This window comes from Perca fluviatilis, chromosome 19 (assembly GCF_010015445.1).
Source record: "Perca fluviatilis chromosome 19, GENO_Pfluv_1.0, whole genome shotgun sequence".
NCBI classification, from domain to species: domain Eukaryota; kingdom Metazoa; phylum Chordata; class Actinopteri; order Perciformes; family Percidae; genus Perca; species Perca fluviatilis.
In genome coordinates this window covers 24,270,964-24,296,818 of record NC_053130.1, presented here as the reverse complement: position 1 = coordinate 24,296,818, position 25,855 = coordinate 24,270,964, and the positions used below count along the sequence as shown (strand labels likewise).

The 25,855-nt window shown below is 40.9% G+C and overlaps 2 protein-coding genes across 15 annotated transcripts in view; one reads left to right on the top strand and one right to left on the bottom strand.

Annotated features, from left to right (window-relative positions):
* ablim1a (actin binding LIM protein 1a) overlaps positions 1–12,173 on the bottom strand; it is a 44,596-nt gene extending 32,423 nt beyond the window's left edge. For 6 of the 11 annotated variants that reach the window (XM_039783092.1, XM_039783093.1, XM_039783095.1 and 3 more), the window contains exon 1: positions 6,185–6,814. In XM_039783092.1, coding sequence (XP_039639026.1) covers positions 6,185–6,428 — 244 coding nt within the window. In that variant the 5' untranslated portion in view covers positions 6,429–6,814. Of the gene's footprint in view, positions 1–98; positions 380–6,184; positions 6,815–8,618; positions 8,778–11,945 lie in introns of those variants that run through there. The other 5 variants (XM_039783100.1, XM_039783104.1, XM_039783096.1 and 2 more) reach the window with 5 other exon arrangements.
* fhip2a (FHF complex subunit HOOK interacting protein 2) overlaps positions 11,918–25,855 on the top strand; it is a 14,776-nt gene continuing 838 nt past the window's right edge. The window contains exons 1-18 of one of the 4 annotated variants that reach the window (XM_039783089.1): positions 11,918–11,963; positions 13,062–13,216; positions 14,308–14,386; positions 15,960–16,129; positions 16,445–16,549; positions 16,678–16,800; positions 16,950–17,162; positions 17,266–17,462; positions 17,661–17,775; positions 17,921–17,997; positions 18,113–18,305; positions 18,694–18,857; positions 19,633–19,779; positions 19,866–19,956; positions 21,165–21,308; positions 22,617–22,757; positions 23,374–23,477; positions 23,567–23,678. In XM_039783089.1, coding sequence (XP_039639023.1) covers positions 11,957–11,963; positions 13,062–13,216; positions 14,308–14,386; positions 15,960–16,129; positions 16,445–16,549; positions 16,678–16,800; positions 16,950–17,162; positions 17,266–17,462; positions 17,661–17,775; positions 17,921–17,997; positions 18,113–18,305; positions 18,694–18,857; positions 19,633–19,779; positions 19,866–19,956; positions 21,165–21,308; positions 22,617–22,757; positions 23,374–23,477; positions 23,567–23,678 — 2,337 coding nt within the window. In that variant the 5' untranslated portion in view covers positions 11,918–11,956. Of the gene's footprint in view, positions 11,964–12,800; positions 12,939–13,061; positions 13,217–14,307; positions 14,387–15,959; positions 16,149–16,444; positions 16,550–16,677; positions 16,801–16,949; positions 17,163–17,265; positions 17,463–17,660; positions 17,776–17,920; positions 17,998–18,112; positions 18,306–18,693; positions 18,858–19,632; positions 19,780–19,865; positions 19,957–21,164; positions 21,309–22,616; positions 22,758–23,373; positions 23,478–23,566 lie in introns of those variants that run through there. The other 3 variants (XM_039783090.1, XM_039783088.1, XM_039783091.1) reach the window with 3 other exon arrangements.

Sequence of the window (25,855 nt, the reverse complement as noted above, 5' to 3'; positions counted from 1 at the left end):
CAAGCAAAACAAATCACAAAAAAAACACACTCCTGACACACACACACACAAACACACACACACACACACACACTCTCTGATCACGACCGCTGGAATACCTTTTTCTTTGACCATGACCATTGGAATTGAGGTAAATCTGCACCAGAAAAGGTTCCGGGTATCGATCACCAGTCACACAGGAGCTGCTAGTTCCTTTTTTTAGACAAGAATGAAGTGAAGAAAACAGAGCTGAGACAAAACAGAGAGAGAGAGAGAGAGAGAGAGAGAGAGAGAAAGAATGAGAGAGAGAGAGAGAGAGAGAGACAGAGGTGTAGGCACTGCTAAGCTCTCCTCCCGAAAACACCGCTACAGCGTGGGGTTTGCCTCCTGACTGCCTGTTTTCCTCCCATCCCTCTCCTCCTCCTCCTCCTCCTCCTCCTCTGCCCACTCCTCCTCCCTCTTCCCCTCCTGTTCCCTCTTTCAGCCCCTCTGTTGTGTCAGCCGCCTCCTCATTGCAGCAACCAGGTGGCTGCTGCTGCTGCTGCTTCTGTAACCAAAAACAGTAACCCCAAATCCCTAAAACAGAACCATTTAAGCACATACAGGAAAAATGCAGGACAACACACATGACATAACACACATACATGTAAAGACAAACTGTGACACCAACTGTTAAGACAACCATATATATATATATATATATATATATATATATATGTGTGTGTGTATATATATATATATATATATATATATATATATATATATATATATATATATATATATATAAAGAAAATCTGTCTTCTTCTCTGTATTTTTCTGCTGTAACATCTTGTCTTTGTAACACATCACATGATGTAGTATGATGTAAATGTATGACTCCCTAAAAATGAAGATAAACTGTATTTCATAAATAAAGTTCACCTGCTGGGAATAACACATCACTGTACTGTATAACACACACCTTAACAGACTTTGTATCACTACAACAGGGCAGCAGGCAGAGATCAATTACTCTTTTCAGTGCAGTATGTAGCCTGCTGCACAAAAGATTGGTTCAGTTGAACAACAATTGGTGTATTTGATGCATATGAAAAAATAATTAAGTTATAAGCTGTAAAATAATAAAGCAACGGAGTAAAAGACAGATTTTTTTTTCTGGAAATGTTGGTCTTTCATAACAGTAAAGTGGTTATAGCGCCAAGCACCAAAATTAATAATTAACATTAAATAAAATATGCATTAAACACATTATCCACAGTTCATAAAATACTGCCTAAATGAAAGTACTTTTTGAGAATATTATCTACACTACAGTATTAAGAAAGATACAAAAAATAGGTGTTAATCAGATCCACTCAACACTGTTGACCTGATCAACATGCAGTAAAGCCAGGCTCACCTAAGGACTAGTCCACACGTACACAGGTATTTTTGAAAACAGGGTTTTTCCCTCCTTCGTTCTAAAAAAAATTCCCGTCCACACAAGCACAGTTTAAAAAATAAAAACTCCAAACTTTCAAAACCAATTTGAAAATGTAAAAACACAATTGAAACGCTGTCCAAACCAACAGGAAGCAATATAACCCTAACCTTAAAGCCATGTTGGCCAATCAGAAGCTTGAAAAAAAGCTATTACTGGAAGGCTACCTGGCTGCAACGGCACATTGATCATAGCGCATTCCAACGCCTCTGTTCCTTAATATAGTGGACAAATAAATGTACATGTATGTGTTAACATGTAACAAGTCCTGTTTGCAAGGTTAGAACAACCAGAACTATTTTGGCCATGTCCACCGTTGCGAAAAATGTCGCCTCATTTGTAATGCCTCACAAAAGGAGATAACGGCGCACACTCTGATGTTACGAAAACTGAGTTTCTGAACATCTTCACCCTGTAAGGAGTTTTCCAAAAGATCCGTTTTTGAGTGTGGACGAAAGGCCAAAAACACATTTTACAAAACTGTCTGTTATTTTCCCGGAAGTAGAGGATAACATTTTCTGGTCTGGTTATTTCAACACAGTTTCAATTATAACAGGAATAGATTTTCAACCGTTCCCCTTAATTGCTATTTTTGGGACTCCAGACCAGTCAGATCGACTTAATTTGGCACAGAAAGAAATTTTTAGTTTCACATCTTTACTAGCCAGACGTCGAATTCTCTTACAGTGGAAGTCTCCAAACCCACCTTCAGTTTCACAGTGGCTCAAAGATGTTATGTTTTTCTTGAAACTTGAGAAAATTAAGTACACGATGAGAGGTGACATTGATAGTTTTTTTCGTATATGGCAGCCTTTTCTATCATATTTCGTAGACTTACAAGTCTTACTAGACTAAGTTCTGATATATGTTGTATGTATGCATATGATTCCAACTAAGCCAGGGTGGGTGGGTGAGTTGTGTGCCTTATTTTATTTATTTATTCTTTTCTTTTCTTTTTTTTTGCCTTTTATGTATAATTTGTTGTGCTCTGTCATTTTGTGTCTTTTTCTGTTTAAAATCTAAACTGTACAAAATGTCTATTTTCAAAACTTGACTGATCTCAATAAAATATGTTTAAAAAAAACAAAACAATAAAAACATGTTACATACTACATTTAAAAAAATACCCGTGTACGTGTGGACTAGGCCTAATAGTTGATAATAATCTCACCGCTTCCAGCAGGCCATGTACGGTATGAGACGGAAACATAGGTCCTTTAAGGTCTAAGATCAGACTTACCATGATCTCTAGCATGCGCTTTGTATTAATATCTTGAGTGAATCCTCTAAAATCCAATTACAGAGAGCACGTTCTTGGCTGAGCCTGATGAAGACACCAGCTCTTATATCATCTGCTACTGTATTGACCTTACAGAAGATTGACCTTTTTTGTCAACTCTACTTCAGAGAGTTAACTCATATACGTACAATTACGTACTCTTTGTATGTAATTTGTTGCCATGTTTATGTTGGTGCTTGGAATATTGCACTGTTTTAGTATACTATAAAGTAGTCTATATCCACGACGTTCCACTTCCGGGATTACTCCGTTGCGGTGGATTTATGAGGACTATGGTTAACTGCTCCTCAGATCTCTGCAGGGTAAATCCAGACAGCTAGGTAGACTAAATGTTGAATCTGAGTTTTCTGTTGCACGACTAAAATAACCTTTGAACGTACACATGTTCCACCAAAACAAGTTCCTTCCCGAGGCTATTTTGCAGAAGCACCGCCCAAGACGATTGTGATTGGTTTAAAGAAATTACAATAAACCAGAGCATGTTTTTCTCCCATCCCGGAATGCTGCGTGGACTCGCCAGACCCTCCTATGCAGCGCTGTGGAGGTAGGCCTGGCAATGCGAGACTAACTATAAAGTAATAGACAACCTATATATCACTGTAAGTGCTTTTATGCTAAACATCATCCATCTACTCCCCACATATTGAATAGAATATTTACTAGTACTATTTCACACAAGCCTGAGTAGCAGCGCTCCACAATTTAACGTGTTAATAAAGCAAATTAAATCCACTGAGACCCAGCAGAGACAGGGCAGAGGACCAAACCAATGTATGCAGACACTTCAATGTGTAAGCTAAAGAAAATATGATTTCAGAATTAACTCAGCCATGTCACACCAGCGGCAATTACGGACGACACGGTCACTGATCCATCTGTGCCATGCTGGAGCCTCACTGTACCTCTCTATGGCTGAGAGGCAAGGAATAGTTTTGCATCAGCACCACCTCTGTAATTGCTGATGCAGGCAGCTCATTATGCATTCATAATGCATTCATCCACTGCAGTGTCAACTATGCCACCTGCTGGATACCCGACAATGTGCATCAGTTTCCACAGGGGCGTTTTCTTCTCATCTGGCTATGGATACATGCCAGTGAGGCAAACGGTAAAAATAGTTAGCGGATATTCTTTCCAGCACTCCACCCTTTTTTATTGTAAAGGGAGAGAAACATGTAATGAGTTTGTGATGGCCAAAGATTTGAGTGGCTGAGCAGTTTTCTAAATGTTGGCTGGTGAAAAACCATCTCCTTTAAAAAGATTAGAGGTTTACAGTGTGGTTACTAACTGCTAAATGCAACACAAAGAGTGTCCCGTTATTGTGTCTTCTCATAATAATGTAATGGACCTATTATCATTTGTGCCTCTTTTAATAATCTCTGTAGGAGCTGCTGGACATTCATGCTACATAAGGCTTGCCAAGAGCAATTCCTGAGCAGCAAAGCCTATTATCCATGGATGAAAAGTTTCTACTTTATTTGGCTGACCTATGAATGATCCATTATCTGACTGTCCATTAATATTCTGGCCAGGGAACTATACACTCTACAGCCACCATATCGGTGCAGATTAATCACTGTTACCATTACCACTAATAAAGGCCTTTAGCGGTGAAGCCAGACTGAGGCCACATTTACAGTAAACAACAAATGGTGTGTGGCTATTTTGCACATTGTTATCCCTTAAAATTAGGATAACAGCAACCACACACACACACACACACACACACACACACACACACACACACACACACACACACACACACACACACACACACACACACACACACACACACACACACACACACACACACACACACACACACACACACCAACAAATGCATACAGAACATGTGTGAATACTTTTTGCTACACAGCCTATGCCCTGGATGATGATTTGCAGATTTTTACAAATCCAACAGACACATAGCGTGACAGACAAAATACTAATCACCAGGATGAACCCCTCAACTGTTTTGGTGCATAGAAAGACCTTCCTTTCTATCTCTGGATAATGACAAGCATTTCACCAGCTTGTTTCTCTTTTAAAATGGCTTACAGAACATTTGAACAGCAATCTTGTGTAACCTTCTTCAAACTATATTTCACCCATGTTACATTAACAGTCCTGTGTTGCAGCTACCCTGAATACACAGAAATATGTTTTTCCTACAACATTCAATCAACATTCTTTCTTTGTGTAAGAATTGTGTAAGAACAATCTGCATACATAAATCACCACGTTTTCTAATCTAAAATCCACAGGAAGCTTGGGTTGCTGGTTTATTGTCATGTTTCTTTGAGGTATCCAAATACTGCAGCATTGTTTACAGTGTGAGCACAATGTGTTGTTGGGCTGACGAGAGGTTTAAGAAAAATTAAGGGGGAATTAAATTAGGACTATTGTTTCTTTGTGAGTTTAAAAGTCTTGCAAAAGATTGTTTTTTTCTTCTTTTTTTTCAGATCAGGTCTCAGGAAAGCAGCAGTCAAACGACCCAGACGTGGCCTCAGAACTCTTCTGAATATAAACAGCTACTGTCACTGTCACTGTTTGATTGATTTCAGCTGTCACTAAAGGAATAAAATGGCTAACATAAGCCTTGACTTCTGTGATCTCTGATCTAGGGTCAGTTTGCAGACACAAAGCTTCCTCGAACCTGAGCTATTAGTCAAAATCAAACTTTTCACTCAGAAGGAAAAACAGAAAGAGTTGCTGCAGTCTATGGTATTTTGCAAACAAACTAAGTACCAAGCAATGATGATTTTACTACTGTGCCTGGCACGCAGCCAGAGAATACATAAGGTCTGAAAATCGCGATTTGTCCTCATGCCCATGTTGTAATCCTGATGTAAGCCAACATGTTGCTTCCCCATGTACTGTTGCTTGGCAAAATGCAGCAGGTCTACCCTTGCATATGGGTTTGCATTATATAACTATGGAGAGGACGGTGATTAATTTCCTGACTTTTTCAACATTTGCAATAACACTTTTTGGCGTCGGGGAGTTGTGGTTGTGTAACTCACGCACTGGAGCTCTCTCACGCATACGCACAGGTCAGATGTGGAAAGCCTCAAGAGGAGTTATCACTCACTGTCATCCAATTCAAAAACAACTAATAAATTCAACTTCAGACACCCGTAAACAGAATGCAAAGCAGAACAGCCAAACTGCAATACAGGGCCATAACAACAGACCCAACAACAGACAAACTGGGAAAAGCAGAGGAGAGGGAAAGGGACAGAGGATAATAAAATGAAATGGAACTTCAAAAAAATTTTTTTTGCATTTTAATGGTAATTTGTATTACTCATTTATTAAGCAATCATTATTAAAGCTGACTGATGTTGCAGTCAGCCTCAGTTAGGATGGATGGCTGTAATGGGAGATGGGTGAATCTAATAGATGCATCTTTTCTCTTGTCCTACCTGTAGTGACCTCGTTCAGCCTCTCACTCAGATAATAATCATTTGGGTCGAGGTAGGGCAGCTGCTCCATGTATTGTTTAGGAATGAGGTACAGGACCTCAGCCACGTGCCCATCTTCGATAATGGACATGCGCTTGACCGAGCTCTTGCGCTTCACCCGGACGCGGTGGACACGGTGGACACTGTGGCTGCGGCTGGAGCTGCACAGCTTGCCCAGGCTGTTGAGATTGGGCATAGTGGGCATGGCGCCCTGTTCCCCTTCGACTGTCCCACAGAGTAGGGTGGGAAGCACTGCAGGTGGAAGTCGGCCAGAGTCGGGCTCAGACCCGTTCTAAAATCCAGCGCCTTTGGACATCAAGAACATGGGGAGTTCGTAGAGGCACAAAACAGAAAGAAAGGAGCCAGAGCTTGGTGGGCGACTTCACAGCAGCTCATCATAAAATCATAGCAATATCCAGTTAGGCCTCCAGTGGAAACTCCTGCTTCTAAAATCCATCCACCTGTTACTTCAGACCTGCAATGGATGTGCTGTAAGAATTGGAGCGTTGATGTCCACCTTCAGGTGGAGACGCCAAACAGCAGGTGGCATATATGACAAAACACTCCGCTGCAGGTAGAGCAGAGTGAGATACAGGGAAAGAAGCTTACACTATATGAGTGTCTTCAGCCCAACCAGCCTAGGGCCTTAAGCAGCTTAGGGCTGACGTCGAGCCTATGATTAACTTCTGGGTGGGGTTAGGGGCTACATCTGGTTATGTATGGTGGAGTGTATGGTAGGAGTCTCTATACCTGATGTGACATGCGCATCCCAATCACTGCTTTGCTTATTCACGTCTGTGCAATGATGAACCAAGATTCTGTCAGACCTTTCAAAAAGCAAACACATTGTGTTTTCCTGTGTGCTGCATTTTAGGTAAAAGTAATTCATTAAACAACAAGATCCTCTTTGAGACAGCATTTTAGATGTCTCTAGGTTTTATTACGCTCATAAGTGGGGTTTTTTTTTTGTGTGAATGTGCTTTGCATTAACCAAATGGATGCATATCAGCGTACAGCATCACAGTGATCCAAGACATACTTTCAGGGTAAATTGCCTTGAGAGTCTGCCAGCAACAACCAGCAAGGTCATCCCACCAGCGAACAATGCAAAACCCCCACTGTTAATCATCGGCAGGATCCTTCACAATAAAAGAACTACATCAGTCGAAGTGGAAATGTCAGCAGTGACTCTCAATTATCTGCTGAAATGGTGGAGTATAGGATTTTGGAAGATGTAGTAAGAAGGAATGTTCTGAGTTTTTAATCTTCAAACCATCTAATGTCGGGACAAATTAGATTCTGCAAAGACTAGAGTGCTTTTTTGATAAGCCAAATCTGTAAAACCAACATCTAGCTAGGTATTGCTTTTTTTTTTTTTTTTTTATTACAAGCACTCTTTCTTGAAAAGATGAATTCACCTTCCTTGGAAATGTGAGTTCAGCATGAGGTACATTTTAAATCATAGACATTTCCTGGTGGGAGGTGAAAAGATAGATGATGCAGAGGGAGAATCTGAGCAAACTCCACAAAAGCAATATGTTGCTGTTACTCTGATATCTTTAAAAGCAACTGAAAACATTATGTTATTTATTAAACCATAAAAACAGTGCTGCTAAAACAGGACTGTATCTTACATACACACACACAGATTAATGACTAAAATCATAAAAACAAAAAACAAAAACTTCTGTGACATCCAATATTCATCAAACAGCTAATCACAGCTACTTTTCTCCCACCAAATGAAGTACATCATTGAGGTACATAGGCATGATGAAAAGCACAGCAGACAATGACATAGCATAAAATATCCTTTTAGTCTGAAGATATCGGTCTTGGCCTGCACTTCAAATTTAATGATTTTCCTCTTCGTCGGAGAAGATGCAGAGAAACGGGATGGCTGGAGCTTGGCTGCCCGAGTTAACTACTATTTAAATCTATACAGTATTTAGCTAATTAGACTCCCATTCAGAAAGTTTCATTTCAGAGAAAAGATCCAGTGTGAGAGGTGAAGAAGACACACAGACAGACACACACACACACACACACACACACACACACACACACACACACACACACACACACACACACACACACACACACACACACACACACACACACACACACCAGGGTAGCTAAGGACATGCTATTCTGCTGCAGTGAGGCACTGCCCTCCAATTGTCATCCACTCTGTGGTAGCTTTGACACAACTACCCACACACTCACAGATCAACACTATACATGCTCAGAAAACAAGACAGCTGCCCCTGCACACAGAAAAATCAGCATCGCACACAAAATACATCCCAAACTCTGCTGTTTTTGCATTCTGCTCCACACTAGAAGAAACACCCCTCCCCCCTCTTCCTCTTCATCGGTTTCCCCCCTGTCTTACCATCCAGTCCGAAGCAGGAGGTGATTTTTTGGGCGTAGTTGCAGAGCCCATCGTAGCCAGGCTCCGGCCACGTTGTATCCCTCTCCCCCATCTCTACACACTCCCACGCACACCGTCCCGTCCGGCAGCGCTTTCACTCCTTACCCTGCTCATCTATTATTCAGGCTTTTGCCAGGACACATGCATGCGCGCGCACACCAACCCTCATATTCGCACATACAGTATACACACACACAGACAGAGAAAAGTGCTGATGCAGAGGGTCGTGCTGTTGGAGCAAGAGCAGCCCTCTCCAGTGCTCAGATAAGGATGAGGCATCAGATTAAGTTACTGCAGAATGGAGCAATGCCTCCTTTTCCATCTACCATTGATCATCCAGATTACACTGCAGTGTAACAGGTACGGTGTGCAGGATGTGCTAACCCTGCTCAAGGAAAGGGCGGGGCAGAGAAGGAGGTCAGAGCAGGGCTGAAAACTAAAGATGCTAGTTGTTTAAAGCTATCCAGTCTTCCAAATGCAATGATTACTGTCAGATCTGATAAAACAGGGAAGCAGTAAAGTAACCCCCAATTATTTAGGCTGACATAACTCTGAATACCTTGCATTCATGCTACAATTTATAATAATATGTGGTACTTGCAGTTAATGAAAATAATTTAATATAATTCAAAAATAATTCTGCATGATTGTCATCACAGGCCTAATCATCCTAATAACCTTGTGGTAAACTCAGATTTATGTTGCTGAGATTCAGTTGAAAAATGCATTAAGAAGTAAGGAAAAACCTGAAAAACTACAGTGCCTTCAAAAAGGTCCACACAATCCGATATAAAATATGACAAGCCAACTTTCACAAACAGCCCAGGAGTAGCAGAAAACCGAAAAACCATAAATAAACAACATTGGCATGCATATGTGAGAACTCTGCCGTCCAACATGTTGTTTTAAGATTCTGCGGTGGAGCAGAGATAAATGGCTTAAATGGACCAAGAGGGAACAATAAATTCACCCACATATGAATGGCCAACCTAAACAGTAGAGAACCAATGGTAGCAGAATAGCAAATTATAACAATAAATGACGAGATGATGCTTAATGTCATAACTGTGGTAGGTTTTCAGGTGATTTCCCAGACCAAGAGGCAGGATTTTCTGTAGATGGAGGAATCTGATATGAAACGCCCCGCCGCCCCCTTAAATGCCACTACATACTGTAGGTGACCTTGCACTGAACAATGAACTTAACTCCCACTCGCTCGGGTCAAACTGCTCAATGGCCATGAATGGCAGACTCACTGCAGCAGCTCAGGTATACAGTATGTGCTTTGTCGACATCTCTGGGATAAATATTTATTTTATTTCAAAAAAAATAATAATGTTAAGAGATTCTAGACAAAAAAAAACAGCACAGGAAATATGATGACACTAAAAGGCCCAGATAGAGCAGTATGGCCACGAGGGTGTATTATAAGGTGGAGTGACTAATGGAAGGGCATCACTACCAAGGTAAAAGCTGATGGCCCTGTGCTGATAAGAGGAGTGGGGGGTTGGCGACTGCAAGACTAAGAGCACAGTAATGGCTGAGGCTTGCTGGACAACTGAGGGAGGGACTGGTAATCATAAATGCATACTGGGAGGGAAAAGTGGAGTCATTTGAGACATTTTTTTACTTCCTCTTTCTATGGGAAGGAAAATGTTTTAATCGGCTAAAGTGTTTTAGATGTTGCCAAATGCCAATAGATTTCTGGATACTACAATATATAGAATTATACAACAACAATGCAGGCTGAGCCTGCAACTATATATTGATATTTGGAACATACTATTGGTTCAAGGATAGTCTCCATTCTTTCCAGTAATCCACATTAGGACTACAACTAACAGTTGCTACCTTTTTTTGTTTTTGACTAACATGGAGATTATTTTCTCAGTTAATAATTTCTTCTATAAAATGTCAGAAAATCCTCAATTTCTAAATCCCAATGTGATGTCTTCAAACTGCTTGTTTTGGCCCACCAACCAAGATATTACATTTACTATCACATATGACAAAGAAAATCCTCACATTTGAGAAGCTGGAAAAATGTTTGGCATTTTTGTTTGAAAAATGACTTAATGATTAATCGATTATCAAAATGTTCTGTTCATTCGGACTGCCCAAAACGTGTTGAGACGTCACAAAATGTACAAATGTAGGGTGTAGTTCTCATGAATAATGATTGGCTGTTTGCAGGGGCTTAAGGGTGCTAATCAGATCTATGTACCACAGGGGGTCCGTCAAGCAGTGGAAGGACTCCATCGATTTCCACCAGCAGCCATGGAGGATAGATAGGCCACATCAGTGATGGCCATCAGTTCAAAGCCGTCTTGCTACACATGCCCAACCATACGTAGTCTGTAGGGAGTGACATACTGTACAGCTTAAATCTCTTTCTAAAATGTTGATGTTTAATAACAGGATCAGACCCATCGTGATAAATCCAACTGCAGATTTAATATAATAACCTTGAGGTCAGGTTAATATTGCAACTTCTCGGCTTCTATCCAACTCTCAATCAGTCAGTCACATCATCTGATCACACAATGTACAGCAGGAGCAGCTGGAGGCTCTTTATCTCTTCTGCCAGTGAACACAGTCCCCTGTCACAAATCCACAAAGACCCACCTGATGGGTACAAAAATTCTGCCTGAAAACATCTTCTCCACTCAGACAGGTTGAGATTGTTGCACCAAATGATAGTTTGTATTTGTGCATCTGTTTCCAAAAAGATGGCACTTCTTGTCACATCACCAGCTAAATGCATGACAGGTACAGTACAATGGCACTCAAATTCCAGTACTCCTTTGTATCACAATCAACCAGTTAAGAATGAGCATCATATGCTACAAACCCACCATCAACAGCTTTCATTTAGGCAACAATTAGGGTGTGTGCATCCTTTAACTAATGACATGCATCACCTCTGATTAATATCAAATATTTAAAAGAAACAGCCATAAAGTGAGGTTCATCATAACAGCTGGGATTTTTTTGGTTTTGTTTTTAAGGGAAAAGTGTGATTTCTATAGGTTGCAACAGAGTGTTCATATCAACAGAATAAGTTGTAGGCTGTCTAGAAAGGGCTGCAGCAGAGGAAGCTGTAGTTTCAGCTAACCTACATACTAACAGTGTCATTATCACAGCCTGATCCTCCGGAAAGACGACGCAAATGGGCTCTCTTCTCCATTGCATCCATCCTTGAACCAAGACCCCTCCTCCCCAAAAATGAAGAGACTTTTCCCCTGTATAGGTATTGTTATGAAGGCTTCTGCGGCAAAAGATACTCACCTCTAGCAGACATGCCCGGTAGGTAGAGCTTCTCTTTCTTTGCCGAGATTACCAGGAGGATATGCCCTGGTGCAGCTTGGAAGGAGGGGAAAAGACCGGTTGAGAGCCTGATATTATCTGTAGGCCGACTTTAAGTTTTTGACTGTCATTTAATGAGATTAAACGCAGGGAAAGCATTCAGCCTGCGATTTGGCAGACTAGTACTAGACTGCGCGATGGAGAGAGCACTTTCCAGCGACAGGGCGTGTCCTGAAACAGACAGCATCCTTCTTATTTTCCATTTCATGTCCATATTTGAACATAATATCGTAGAATTAAGGAGTTATACATTTCAATCATTCTTGAAATTCCTCGCCTGCAGGCAGCTGCTGTCGGGTCGCCTAAACGGTAAACCGGCTAGCAATACTTTTGGTCTGGGATGACTGTGCTGTTCTGGACGTGGTAGTTGGGCTACAAAGTTGACAGGCACTTTGTAGCAGTTATTTTTCATTTTTCATTTTTCCCATTTATCCTGCTACTTTACGGGAAATGTTTGGCAATAGGCTATTCATTAGACTACGAGGACTCCTCAATGTTATATTAATAATATATGGATAATGTTATCCATTGTAAGTAGCCTAGTGACACTTTAAGCAAGCATAACATCCGCTCTATGTGGGAAAAACACTGCAATATCAGAGAAATAGCCCACATCCACGTGTGTCACTATGTGGGAGCATAATGCTTTAACAGCTCATCGGATATTTTCCATATAACAGCCTTTTGATTGGTTTTCGGAATCCCATACTTGATTTTAAATTTAAAGTAGGCTTATTGATTGTTGTTTTCAAGCTGAAAAATTGACAACCGTCCCTTGAATGTGTTGTCGCTGTCTTCATTTGTATTCAATGATGGTTGTCAGTAGCCTATAAACTGGTGCCTTGTATGCCTGCGCCCTCTGGTGGATTAAAACAGTAGCTAGCGTTTGGCGAAGGAAGTGCCACCGTGTCCAAAGTGAGCATACGTTAACTTGAGTCTGTAGACGTCTTGTTTACAGTGGTTGAGCCAGGCCTGTGAAGATCTGTGGCCAACAACGTGTTAGGGTTTTATTGCTTACCTTTATTCTTTTGTTACAAGGGTCATTACATGAAACCTCCAATCTGGATCGAGGCGGTAACAACAGGAAGAAGAAAATAGAGGAATTCTCTAGGTCTTCTCGGGAGAAACTAGTCCAGTCGAAGAACAAAATGTTCTCCAAATTTACGTCAATTCTTCAGCACGCTGTGGAAGCGGTGAGTTGTTTTTTTACCAACAGCATATATTTATCCATTAGCTTGGTTTTGTGTATCGTCTACTTTGGTTGAAAAGGGCCTTTGGTCGCCAGACAACATCATCACGTCAGCATTCGGGATACGTTGCTAACTGGCGAGCTAACTAGCTAGTTAGCATAAGCTAATGTTAGCGTTTTGTGTTAGTGTTTGCCCTGTTGTTTGTTTTTGTAATCGATTATATAGCTATCTGTGGGTGTGTTTCTTTGTCTGCTCGTTTATATAACTAACTAATTAACATATGTCCCTATTGCCATTTTCTTCACTACAGCAAGTCGTCTATGTTTTTGCTAGTTTGGCAAGCTGAGCTAGCCAGTTAGCTGCAAATATTAGCTGATGATAGCCCTTAAAAGCTAAAGTAACGCCGTAGTTAGCTAGCTATCGCTAGCTATCTTGTTTCAAACTGTGGTTTATGATAAGTGGCGTCGAAACGACTGGACATCCGTGTTTGATGCAAACGTTATACCGTTAATAAAGGGATATTTTGTGTGTTATCTCGCACAGTGTTTTTTTGGAAAGCTTTGTTACACTTTAGCCAGCCAGCTAGCGTTAACTAGCTAGAAACCAGTAGCTAATAACCTGCTGAACAGTGTTCTCGAGCTGTTTCACGTTAAGGGTTTCAAGCAATACACCTTTGGCAGGTGACCCAACACTTTTGACTTCACGCTATTATTAGTTGTTAACTTATTATTCCATTATTCTGTTAGGTTGTTGTTGTATGATGATAAGATGATCCACTTACGTTACCAGTGTAAACCTTTATGTCACTCAATAGTGAAAGTTTAACACCATCATTTAACATTTTCAACACGGTGAACAAAGTCATCTTGCAGCGGAACGTTACTATTTCAGCTCTGAGAAGATTTTGAAGTCTTGAAAATTATGCTAGAAGACATAGCTAACACATTTTCCTACAACAAACCAGTCTTCTCAGTCTTTGTTTCAAAGTTAATGGAATAGATAAACATGTTGCTATGACAATAATTAGTGGTGTCAATCTTGGCCACCAGTTTAAACATATAATATGCTTATGTTTGCATTTTCTTCTTTTTCAGCTTGCCCCATCGTTGCCCTTGCAGGAGGACTTTGTCTATCACTGGAAGGCCATTACACATTATTACATTGAGACTTCTGGTAAGAAAAGTCTGAATGGCACCAGTGTAAAGTTTGAGTACAGTAGCAGGAAACTAAGCTTGTACATAAGTTGTTCATACAGAATGTAACTGTATTACAGTTACAAATAACTGTGTATTCACTGTTAAGTAATACACTTATTGTCAATAGTCTCTATTTTAAAAGATGAGTGCACATTACAACTTGCCTGATCCAACAAAGTTGCCTGAAACCTGCTTAATTTAAAAGGAAGCAAAGGACCGCATTTTTAAGCTTTATCCAACAAACACATCTGATTTCTTTTCTCAACTATGATACATAATTGATCATCAAATGCTGGGAATGCCATTCTGGTTGAGTTTGCAATAGACTTCAACAACTCTGCCTGGCCCGGAGCAGCTTCAGACTATGGATGCTTCCTTATTGTTTTCCTGTGCAATCTCCACAAGTAAACTCATATGCTTTACGCCTGGGTCGGTTATGCAACATGACCCAGGTTTAAAGTGTATGGGCAAGTACATCTAAGATGGGCTTTTTGGTTAAGCACAGTGTGAACTTCCACATGAACTACTGCCATCTAGTCTGTGTATATTTTGGACCAGGAAAGTCTTCTTCTCTTATTCTTCTCTCCAAACGAGCTTGAAACTTCTTTGCAGCAGTTCTCCTAGTCAGACCACTTTAACAAAATTCACTCTGAACAGCATCTGATGGGGGATTATCTGTACTTTGTGTATTATGTGGCTGAGCTTGTTTTCAGGGGCATTTATTCACTGATTTTTCAGAACTTGATATATTATTATGAGTCAGTTCACATGGTTGCTAATCCAAAAATGATTTGCTCATTTTGATAAAAGCTGTTTGTAATTTATCTTCATTAATGATCATATTTTTTGGCATTGTGTGCTTTGTTACATTTGGAATGACATGCATGTGTTATGATATAATTGACCCACACCTGTTAACCTGTGCATAATTGGTGATGAACAAGGATAGCTACTCTATTGAAACACAGTATTATTATTTCACTCTAATAACTGACCTGGACTTCAGTTTTAAATTCCCCTGGCTTGAACAATTGAAATTTAAAATATTTCATTTCAGTGTGTTTGCAACATTGTTGACTTGATGTGCCCTCCCTCCCCTGTACAATTTTGCCCTATTTATTACTATTTGCCAGCAGTCATTCTATCACATGCAGGGTTGTGGGATAGCCCCATTGTTTTCTGTCATTCTCCCTTACTGGGTTTTGCTAATGTGTTCAGAGACTGTTGTCACTAACTCACCACCTGCATGTGCTTCACAAGAAATGTTTACATGTAAAACCAGTAATAGTATTTTACTGTAAAGCCACCTAGGAAAGTGTTCACAATGTCAGCCAGATAAACCAGTGCTACCAAAATTTGGCAAGGATTAAATTGATTAGGCCTATATTATCCCTTTTGCAATGCACAACAAAGTGAATCAGAAAATAACATGGACTGCCTTAGATAAATAAACATAGGAAAGGAAAAACTGTGGAGTGGTTAGAAGAACTTGTAGTTAATGTTTGTACATCGTGGACATAGAGTGGTTCTGACATGCTTTCCTCTGTTAGATGACAAAGCTCCAGTCACAGACACCAACATCCCATCCCACCTGGAACAGATGCTGGACATCCTGACTCAGGAGGAAGGGGAAAGGGAGTCTGGAGAGACAGGACCCTGCATGGAGTATCTCCTACATCATAAGATCCTGGAGACTCTCTACACCTTGGGCAAGGCAGATGTAAGGCAGTCATGCATTGGTAACTACATGAACTATACCTCGAGGAAAACCATGCATATCACGAAATGGCATCTTTTTATAAGTATATGTAGTATTGGATGAAATCTAGTGGAAAACTAGGTTGATAATTAAGTGGGGCGGAGGGACACAACACTGAGCGTGCAATCCACTCACAAATGATTGTATATGAATGCACAATTTGGTAGACTCTTAAATTAATCGGCACTGAGCTACATTTCCACGCAGGGTGGGGACACATCAATATTGTTATAAAATGAATTCTAACATATTCTGTTTGTGTGATTTTTCCATCAGTGTCCTCCAGGGATGAAGCAGCAGGTGCTTACCTTCTACACAAAGCTGCTAGCACACATTCGTCAACCTCTCCTGCCACACATCAATGTCCACAGACCTGTACAGGTGAGAAGTGATGCAGTCTGGATTTCAGTGTATTTTTGACAGTCCTCCTCAAAGTGGTCCGCTAACCGACAGGTTATGTAACTTATTCGTAACTCGTTTTTCCTGTGGCTGTGACATTCCTCTTTCAGAAACTGATCCGTCTGTGTGGGGAGGTGCTGGCTGCTCCCACAGAAAATGAAGAGATTCAGTTCCTTTGTATAGTCTGTTCCAAACTGAAGCAGGACCCATACCTTGTCGACTTCTTCCTTGAGGTGAGTTGCGATGACACCAGGAGGAGAAAAAAAAATGTAGCAAATTCATAAATATTAATTTGTATATATTACTAGCAAAAGTAAGAGCCTTGCACAATTTCTAAGCACATAGTTCAGAGAATATCTTTTATTTTGGATGTTATTTACAGAACAAGTCAAAGAGACCTGATACAAGGACTCCAGGAGGGACGGAGGTGGTGAAGGAGAATGTGTTGGCTCCAGACACTGGTCAGTCTCGGCCAGAGGAACAGGCTGACGAGCCTCAGGCTGCTGCTGCCTCTACCTCTAGTCCAAGCAGTAACCATAATAACGGCAACAATTACAATCTTGTCACCTCGCTGCTCAACCTCACAAAGAGCCCTGTAAGTAATCCCCATGCGAGGAACTTTGGCATGTATTTAAGTAAGTCTTTATTTGACATGAATATTTGTATTCATGAGTTGTATGCATGTCTTCCCTACTCAGGATGGCAGGATAGTGGTGAAGGCATGTGAGGGCCTGATGCTGCTGGTCAGTTTACCAGAGCCTGCAGCTGCCAAGTGTTTAACTGAAAACACGGAGCTCTGTGAGCTCCTGACTGACAGGCTGGTCTCCTTCTATAAAGCCCTGCCCCAGTCCATGGACCCCTTGGACATTGAGACAGTGGAGTCGGTCAACTGGGGGTACATTCCTTTCTAGTGTTTACTTTCTATAACCACATATTTAATGTCTTGTCTTGCAGACATTTCAGTTGTGTCATCATATGAAACTTTGATTTAATTTGAGCAGGTAGCCCATAAATAGCATTCTCTGTGAAATGCTATTTCCAGTGGATAAAATCAACCCTTTTAATGTTTGAACCTTTTTTCTCTATTTTTCAGTCTGGACGTGTATAACCTGAAGGAGGATGCTGCCGTCTTCACAGGGAAGAGGGCTCTCATCTCCTTCCTGTCCTGGCTAGATTACTGTGACCAACTCATCAAGGAGGCTCAGAAGGTCCTTAACTAATGCTGACTCACTGTTTTGATGTGTTATATTGTAGTCAGAATCAATACAATAAAAGAACTTGGAAGTTGTTTTTGTGCCTGAAAGCCACAGAAGGCTCAATTATGTTTTTTTTTTTTTTTTCACTGTCTTCCAGTCAGCAGCTGCAGTGATGGCAAAAGCTGTGAGAGAAAAATTCTTTGTATCTGTTATGGAACCACAGCTTATGCAGACGTGAGTCAAGCTTTGAATCACCAATCAATCATCCTTTTATTGAAATTCTTAGTCTTGTCAGTGTTATGTTTCGTGACTGCTCATTAACACGTGGTGCGTTTGTGGGTGCACATAGGTCCGAGGTGGGCATCCTGACCTCCACTGCCCTGCTGAACAGGATCATCAGGCAGGTGACGTCGGAGGCTTTACTGCAGGAGATGATTTACTTCTTGCTGGGAGAAGAGAGGGAGCCAGAGACTCAAGCTACTATGGCTCGGAATCCACTCAGACACAGACTCATCGAGCACTGCGACCACCTGTCAGATGAGGTACCTTGTCCTGCTAATGAAAGAACCTTTAACATCATTTATGTCTTGCTGATCATACTCATTAAAGTCTTTTTTTATTTTTTATTTGACCCTCTCGTTATCACATAAATGTGTATCATGAATTCATAACTTCTTTTACTTGTTTAGTATTCAAAAGCACAAGTGGCCATCTGCCCTTCAAGTATTCTGAGTTCCAGTGACTCATATGATGAGCACATTGAATTTTAATTAGTATTTGACAGAGCCATTGCACATGTTTTCATCACACAAGTGAGATGAATCATCTCCTTTGATGTTTGGTCTACTTTCATGTTGGTGAGCAAATACTTGGCATGTTACTCTGGGTTTATAGCGAGAGCTAAGCCTATTCCTCCTCCTGTGTCCCCAGATCAGCATCATGACACTGCGGCTGTTTGAGCACCTGATCCAGAAGCCCAGCCAGCACATCCTCCACAGCTTGTTGCTGCGTAGCCTGGAAGAGAGGAACTACCTGGAGAACAAACCACAGGAGGAGCGGGAGCCCCTGGAGAACGGGCAGCCCCATGATGCTGTGTAAGGGCCTGCCTTAAAATCCTGCCTGGAAAAATCATCTGCACAAACACACAACAGTGGAAATAAAGTGAATGCATCTACTAGCTGTGTTTTTCAAATGTGCCACCAATTCAACTAAACTTGTCCTTAGTTTTTGTTTCAATCATTTTAAGCCATGGTTAGTGGGAAATGCATGTCAGCCACTGATGACTTTTAAATGATCAGTTGATGCATAATGAGCAATAGCTTGCTAGTATATTGATGTTTTACGTGAATGCAGTGTTACATGGCTTATTAGTGTTCATGCAAAGGTATTACAATGCAATACCAAAATACCAGGTTGACATGATTGTAGTTTGTAGAGGGTGAGATGAGCTACCGTTAACATACTTGCAGATACAGTAAACTCATCCATTTTAACTTGCCATGTCCAAGTAAAACTTCATCTCTTTGTAAACATTCATTCACTTTCCACATTACGTACCAGAACTCAAAGGGGCCATGCAAGCCCAAAGAGCCCTAAAATGCCATCCCATCATTCCATTAAAACACCCCACATATTTCCCCCTTTTAACTAGACATAAGAATACAGACAAAGTGGACTTCTCATTTCATCTCCTACTAGAATGGGGAGTAGAACTTATAATGGCTTACATTTAGAGATGCATAAAACCAAATGAAAAGTGAACATGGTTTGTTAACCTCAGTAACTGATCCAAATCTGATTATGTTCTCATAATAATAAATACTTGTTAATGAACATGAATTTTATTTTTTATTTTATTTTTTTAAACAGAGACCTTGAGGAGGATCCACTGTTTGGAGATGACCTCTCTCCAGACAGCCGGCTGTCTGGTTCTGATTGGCTCAGCTCCTCTCCCCCACAGAGTCCTGATCACTCAAAGTGTGACGGGAAGACGGAGGTCCACAAAATTGTCAACAGGTACAGTCTGCTCCCCATACAACATACATCAGGTGGAGTCTTTTTTTTTCTTTTTTTTTTATAAACTTAAGTTCTGTCGCCTGCAGTTTCCTGTGTTTGGTGCCGGATGAGGCAAAGTCATCTTATCACGTTGAAGGCACAGGCTATGACACCTACCTCAGAGATGCACACAGACAGGTAAGGCTCATTCTACAGTACATTTAAGGCTTGAGATGCACTGGACTAACAGCAAGCTGAACATTCTGGTTTAGTGTTTGTCCCCAGGTCTTTCGCCCTTTAACTAATTGCTGAGGCAAGTCCATGGATAAACCCTGTGTTCCAATATCCACACTATTTAGTATGCCAGAAAAAGATTCAGTATGTCCCAGTACACAATATGTCAAATGCATTGTCAGAATTAATAGGATGTCCTACTGCATCTGATTAGATTTTGCAGTATGCAAGCCCGCATGCTTTTCTGGCAATTCTGTCACACAACTCTTTGCGCAACATATATGAGCAAGAGGGTCAAAGTTCAAGGTGCAATGTTATGAAGAAGTAGTATGTCCCACTTGTATGCATACTGCATGCAACACTACATACTATTGGTGCGTTCTTTTTGTCCACCGAAGTCGTTTTACGAGTCGTTTTCCGGAGTTACGACCCGGAAGTTGCAAAAAGAACGTCCCCGAGGTCGTATATATGACTCAAGTCGTCTGAACTCAGAGGACCCCGAGCTCACTTTCAAAGATGGCTACGTCGTGCATCACACGTAGTAAACATTGTGGTTTTCTACAATTTTTAAGCACTTTTGTCTTTGTTGTAACCAAATGAAGAAGTCGTACACATAGCGCTGTATACTGCCACCTATAGGCATGTCGCTACAGTCTTATTAGGAGTTAAATACCGCCTGATTAGTTATTTTGTAGCTTGTGCAGGTGAAATTGGCTAGAGACGCTCGGTTGCTATATGACAACAACGGCTTTAAGCGGAGTCTTGAGCAGAAAGTAGAGCAGTAGCCTAACGTTAACGTTAATCAAAACGTAATTTTCATGTATCAAACTGTGAAATATGTGTGTAATATGTCAATAACTGGGTGAATAGAATCCTAAATGTTACTAAAAATGTTACAAAAATCCATCTTTTCTCCGACTCGTAGTATTGTGACAAAAAGAACGCAACAACCCCCGGTTATTCGTTTTTCGACACAGATGTGACGTCACGCTCGAGCTACTAGTCGCGATTACAAGACAAAAAGAACGCACCATATGTGATGGCAGCTGCAGAACATACTGAAAGTAAAAAGAAAAAGTATGCGATTTGGAACTCCCTACTGTTGCTCATCAGTTTTGTATGTGTGTCACTAGTAAAAGAGATGCTAAGTGTAGGTGAACTGTTCTCCTCAGTTCAGGGACTATTGTGGGGTCTGCCAGCGGTGGGACTGGAGGGGAAATCCAAAGCCGCTGGAGAAGTGTAACTTGGACAGCCCGTTCTTTGAGGGCCACTTCCTCAAGGTCCTCTTCGACAGGATGGGTCGCATCCTAGATCAGGTCAGTTTGATCCACCATATAACTAGGGCTGGGCGATATGGAGAAAATCAAATATCACGATATTTTTGACCAAACACCTCGATGTCGATATTGTAAGGTTGACAATTGGTGCATTCACAAAATATCTTCCACATTTAGATTTTGGATAAATAACCATCATAATGTGGATATAATGACTAAGTGGTTAAAGGCAAATAATAGAACAGCTAGAACATTCTGGTAAATTCAGAAAATGACCTCACTTTATTGTAATGCAGCCTTTGAAACCAGGAAAAGACTAAACTTGCCATGTAACGATATTACAATTCTTCAAAATCTAAGACGATATCTACTCTCATATCACGATATCGATATATTGAAATATTGCCCAGCCCTATGACAAACATCTGTAGTAATGCATCATCATTCAGAACAACAGCATTCTTTCGTGTAATAATAATAATAATGTAATGGAATATCTGTATGAAATATCTGTTGCATTGTTTAAGATATTCTAGTCCACAAGTCTGAATAGCAAGACACCCACAGTAAAGGTGCCTGGAGCAAATAGAACAGGTAGCCTGCTGTTTATGGAGCACCACCTGAATCAAAATTCAACTGCCTTTTTAGTTGATGGAAATACATAGATCTAAGAAATGGCAAGGTTTTGTGAGGTGAGTGCTAAACTGGTTAATCTAGCTAGTAGCTTGACATATACAACCAGGTTCCAGTGAATAAATTAAGCTTTCTGCATGCAAATGAGCTCAAAATGTTATTTAAGGTCAAGGCAAGTAAGAGCCATCATTTCTGTCTATTTTTTTATTTTTATTTTTTTGAAGCAGCTTGGCAGATTGGTTTAAAACGATTTTCCCTCAGATCTAATGTTCCCACGCTACCAAAAGTTATTTCTTGCCGCAAGAGAACACTGTTCACTGCAATTTTAGCGTAAATGAGGCCCACTAATGGAAAGTGGAGAGAAAAATAAGAAGATGATGCAAATTAACTGCTGATTATGCAGAATGCTTTAATTATATAACAGAAAGCAAAAATAATGAGCTTTTGCCATAAGCTCATTTGACAAATGATGTTAGATGAAAATTATGAAGATAACTAATGGGGATTCAAAAGCGCAATGCACATTTTGGCAGCTCACGGGTTTCCAGTAGGAAATGAAATCTAAAAGGGAGTGCTGTGTTAATAGGACGAGTCTGTCGTTAAACGCATCTGACTGTTGTGAGACCGTTTTTAATTATTCTTGGACACACAGACATCTTTTAGTTCCCTCCAATGGCCAGTAGTTTCACCTCTGACGCCCTCTCTGTCCTCCAGCCGTACGATGTCAACCTGCAGGTGACCGCGGTGCTGTCCAAGCTGTCGATGTTTCCACACCCCCACTTGCACGAGTACCTGCTGGACCCTTACATCAACCTGGCCCCCGGCTGCAGGTCTCTGTTCTCGGTCATCGTCAGGGTAAGACTCCCATCTGGATTATAGTGGTTATCTGGTCCACCATTGATAGCAGACACCACCACTTCCAAAGCTTAACAATCGCTGTTATTTGGGTGCTTTGAGGTTACTTGCTTGTCTTGATTTTTGTTGTTGTTGTGTAGTGTCTTAAATTTTTTGATATTGTATTTCTTAATGTTTGGTGCAACAAATAATTGTGTTTGAAATCCCTCCCATTAATCTCTTACTGGATGAGCTGCGCCTCTGTACCGATTTTTGTTCTGTGAATCACTCCCAACTATTTTTCTTTCAAAACTGTCCCGGTAGCGCCCAGTCTAAATGGTGGTGTAGATTTCCTTGATGGTCTACTTTCTTTATGCAAGTTACAGTTGTGTTTTCAATGAGTGTAGTAATGAGTTCCGAGTGTGGCACCTTTGCCCGCAGATGGAAGCAGTGCTGTTGTATTTTGGTAACTGTGTGTGTGTGTGTGTGTGTGTGTGTGTGTGTGTGTGTGTGTGTGTGTGTGTGTGTGTGTGTGTGTGTGTGTGTGTGTGTGTGTGTGTGTGTGTGTGTTTGTGTGTGTGTGTGTGTGTGTGTGTGTGTGTGTGTGTGTGTGTGTGTGTGTGTGTGTGTGTGTTAGGTGGTGGGAGATCTCATGTTGAGGATTCAGCGCATCCCAGACTTCACGCCCAAACTGCTGCTCGTGAGGAAGAGATTATTAGGTCTGGAGCCAGAGGGCATCAAGTACGTACTTCTGTGCTCTTCACTTCTAAGCTGACTTCTCATTTTCGAGGAGGTCCTATTCTCACCTTTTCTGCCCATTCTTCCTGTAGCATCGACCACATGACTCTGCTGGAGGGAGTGATCGTACTGGAGGAGTTCTGCAAAGAGCTGGCAGCCATCGCCTTCGTCAAATACCACGCGGCTGCCGCCGCCTCACCGTAATCGTCCTGCTGTTCATCCATCTGCCTCAGCCAGGCAGACATGTTGGGATTAAACTGGGCCTTTGGGGTGTTGTGGTACTGGTGTCACAGGATTGGCAAAACATTACCACTAACTCAGCTCATCCCTGCAAGGCAAGACTGTTAAAGCCCGCACGGACGGGTTCATGGCTCCCCCTCTTCTGGCCTCTCGGGCTCCACTATAAAAAAAGAAAAAGAAAAGTCTTTGGTCTTGTTTTTGAGAAGGTCAGAGCACCAACACTGCCCAGCCAGCAGAGGAACAAGAGGATGAGGATCGAGGTGGAGGTGCAGAGAGATGGTCACTGGACTTTTTGTCAGCCTCTGCATTTACTCTCACTCCTTCCCCCTTTTATTTCTCACCAGCCAAAAGATAACCCTGTAATTATTATATCAAGGAAAAAAGATGTTTGTGTATTTATTTTCTGTCCCATTATCACCCATTTGTAAACGTCATTGCCTTAGTGTGAAATCGCACCTTTCAGTTACAGAAGATTCTTTCCTAATGAAACATTTTTATCTTAACTCCTCACATGTTGTCTGTTTGAAGACAAGAGGCTGTAGAGAGAGAAAAAAAAAAAAGAGAGCCCACTGCCTTCAACCCCTATATGTACCTGTAGTTACACACCCATTGAACTGTAGTATTTACGATACTACACAACATATATTTTAAAGTCCTCTTATTTATTTGTTTGCTTTAAGGTGGCCTTTTTTTAACTATTGTCATATTAAGATCAAATGAATTGGAACAGTCAAAGTAGGGACTGACTTAGCAGATGTTATTTACTTTGTTTGTTTCCCCCGTCTTTCCTAAGTTTGTCTTAAAATGTTTGTGCTCCTCAAGGCTCACCTAACCCAATCGCCATCACCCAAAGACGTCACCATCCATCACATGTTGTCAATGAAATGGTGAATTTTGCAAATGACGTGAATTTGCGCACAGACCTCATTGCATTGCACTTGTTACATTATTCAAGTTTACTCGTGGTTCTTTTTTCTTTGGTTTTAGGCAATGTCAAGTTGGCATTTGTGGGAAGAGACCTGTTTTTGATTCCACATTAGTTTTGTTCCCTAGACCCAGTGTTGCATTTCTCACACACCCCAGTGTTTATTTTGTCCAAGGGGATACTGTGTTGTTGTTGTTTTTTTTTTCCCAAACAATTAGTTTATTCTATTGATGGGATGCAGAGGAGCAGGCCTCTTGATTTTATTGAACAGTGTCTTAAATGCATCATTAACTTCGGACCTACTGTAGCTTACAGCAGTGGTTCCCAATCTGTGTTAGCGTTTGGTCCCTAAAACAAAGTCGACGTCTAATCGGCCAGTCGTGAACGGTTGAACCAAGCTGTCATTCTAACTTCTGAGATTGTTGCTTTTATTTATCCTGAAATTATCCAGTAATTCACAATGAAAGCAAGCAAAAGAAAAAGAAAGGAAAAAAGGAAAAAAAAACTGTTGTGTAGCAAAAATCTATCCTCCTCTGATTTTGTTTATCATCTCATTTAAATTTATCTCGAGACCCTTTGCAAGAGTCCAGACCTCCAATTTGGAAAGCTTTGCCTAACAGTATCCAAAAGTTGTGACTTCCTCCATAGCTATCATGATTTTTTTTTTTTTTTATGAGGTGTTGTGTTGCGTTTACTAGCAGTATTACCTTTGTTAATCCTGATCTTGAATGGCGAGGTGCCGTGCATTGTTGGAACGGGTACTTTGGTTGGATATTGCCTGGATGTCTGGGAGGGTGTAGGTAACTTGGAAATCACCTCACGGATCAGCGATTCATTACGCAAGACTTTGACTTGGTCGAAATCAAGACGCTACTTAATGTAACTTTGGTTGTTATGTTTCCAGTGTGAATGTTTCCGTGATCGGCGCGCATGTTTTACGACGAGTTGACGTGAGAGTGTTGTGAGTTGTTATTATTATTGCGGTGGAGAATGGACCGAGTCATTCGTTGAAGCCATGAGTCCCCGGTCTTTTGTTCTCTTTATTCTGGTCCCAGCTGTATCCCCTCACTCAAGCACCTAAGCTACATTATGCAACTGCTTGCATGGAATCAGATTTGCACATCGTCTTTCCTCCTTGTTCGTAATGTAAATATACACAACAAAAAGCTGTTTTTGTTTTGGTTTTTTTTTCCAAATGTTTTCATAAACCAAAAAA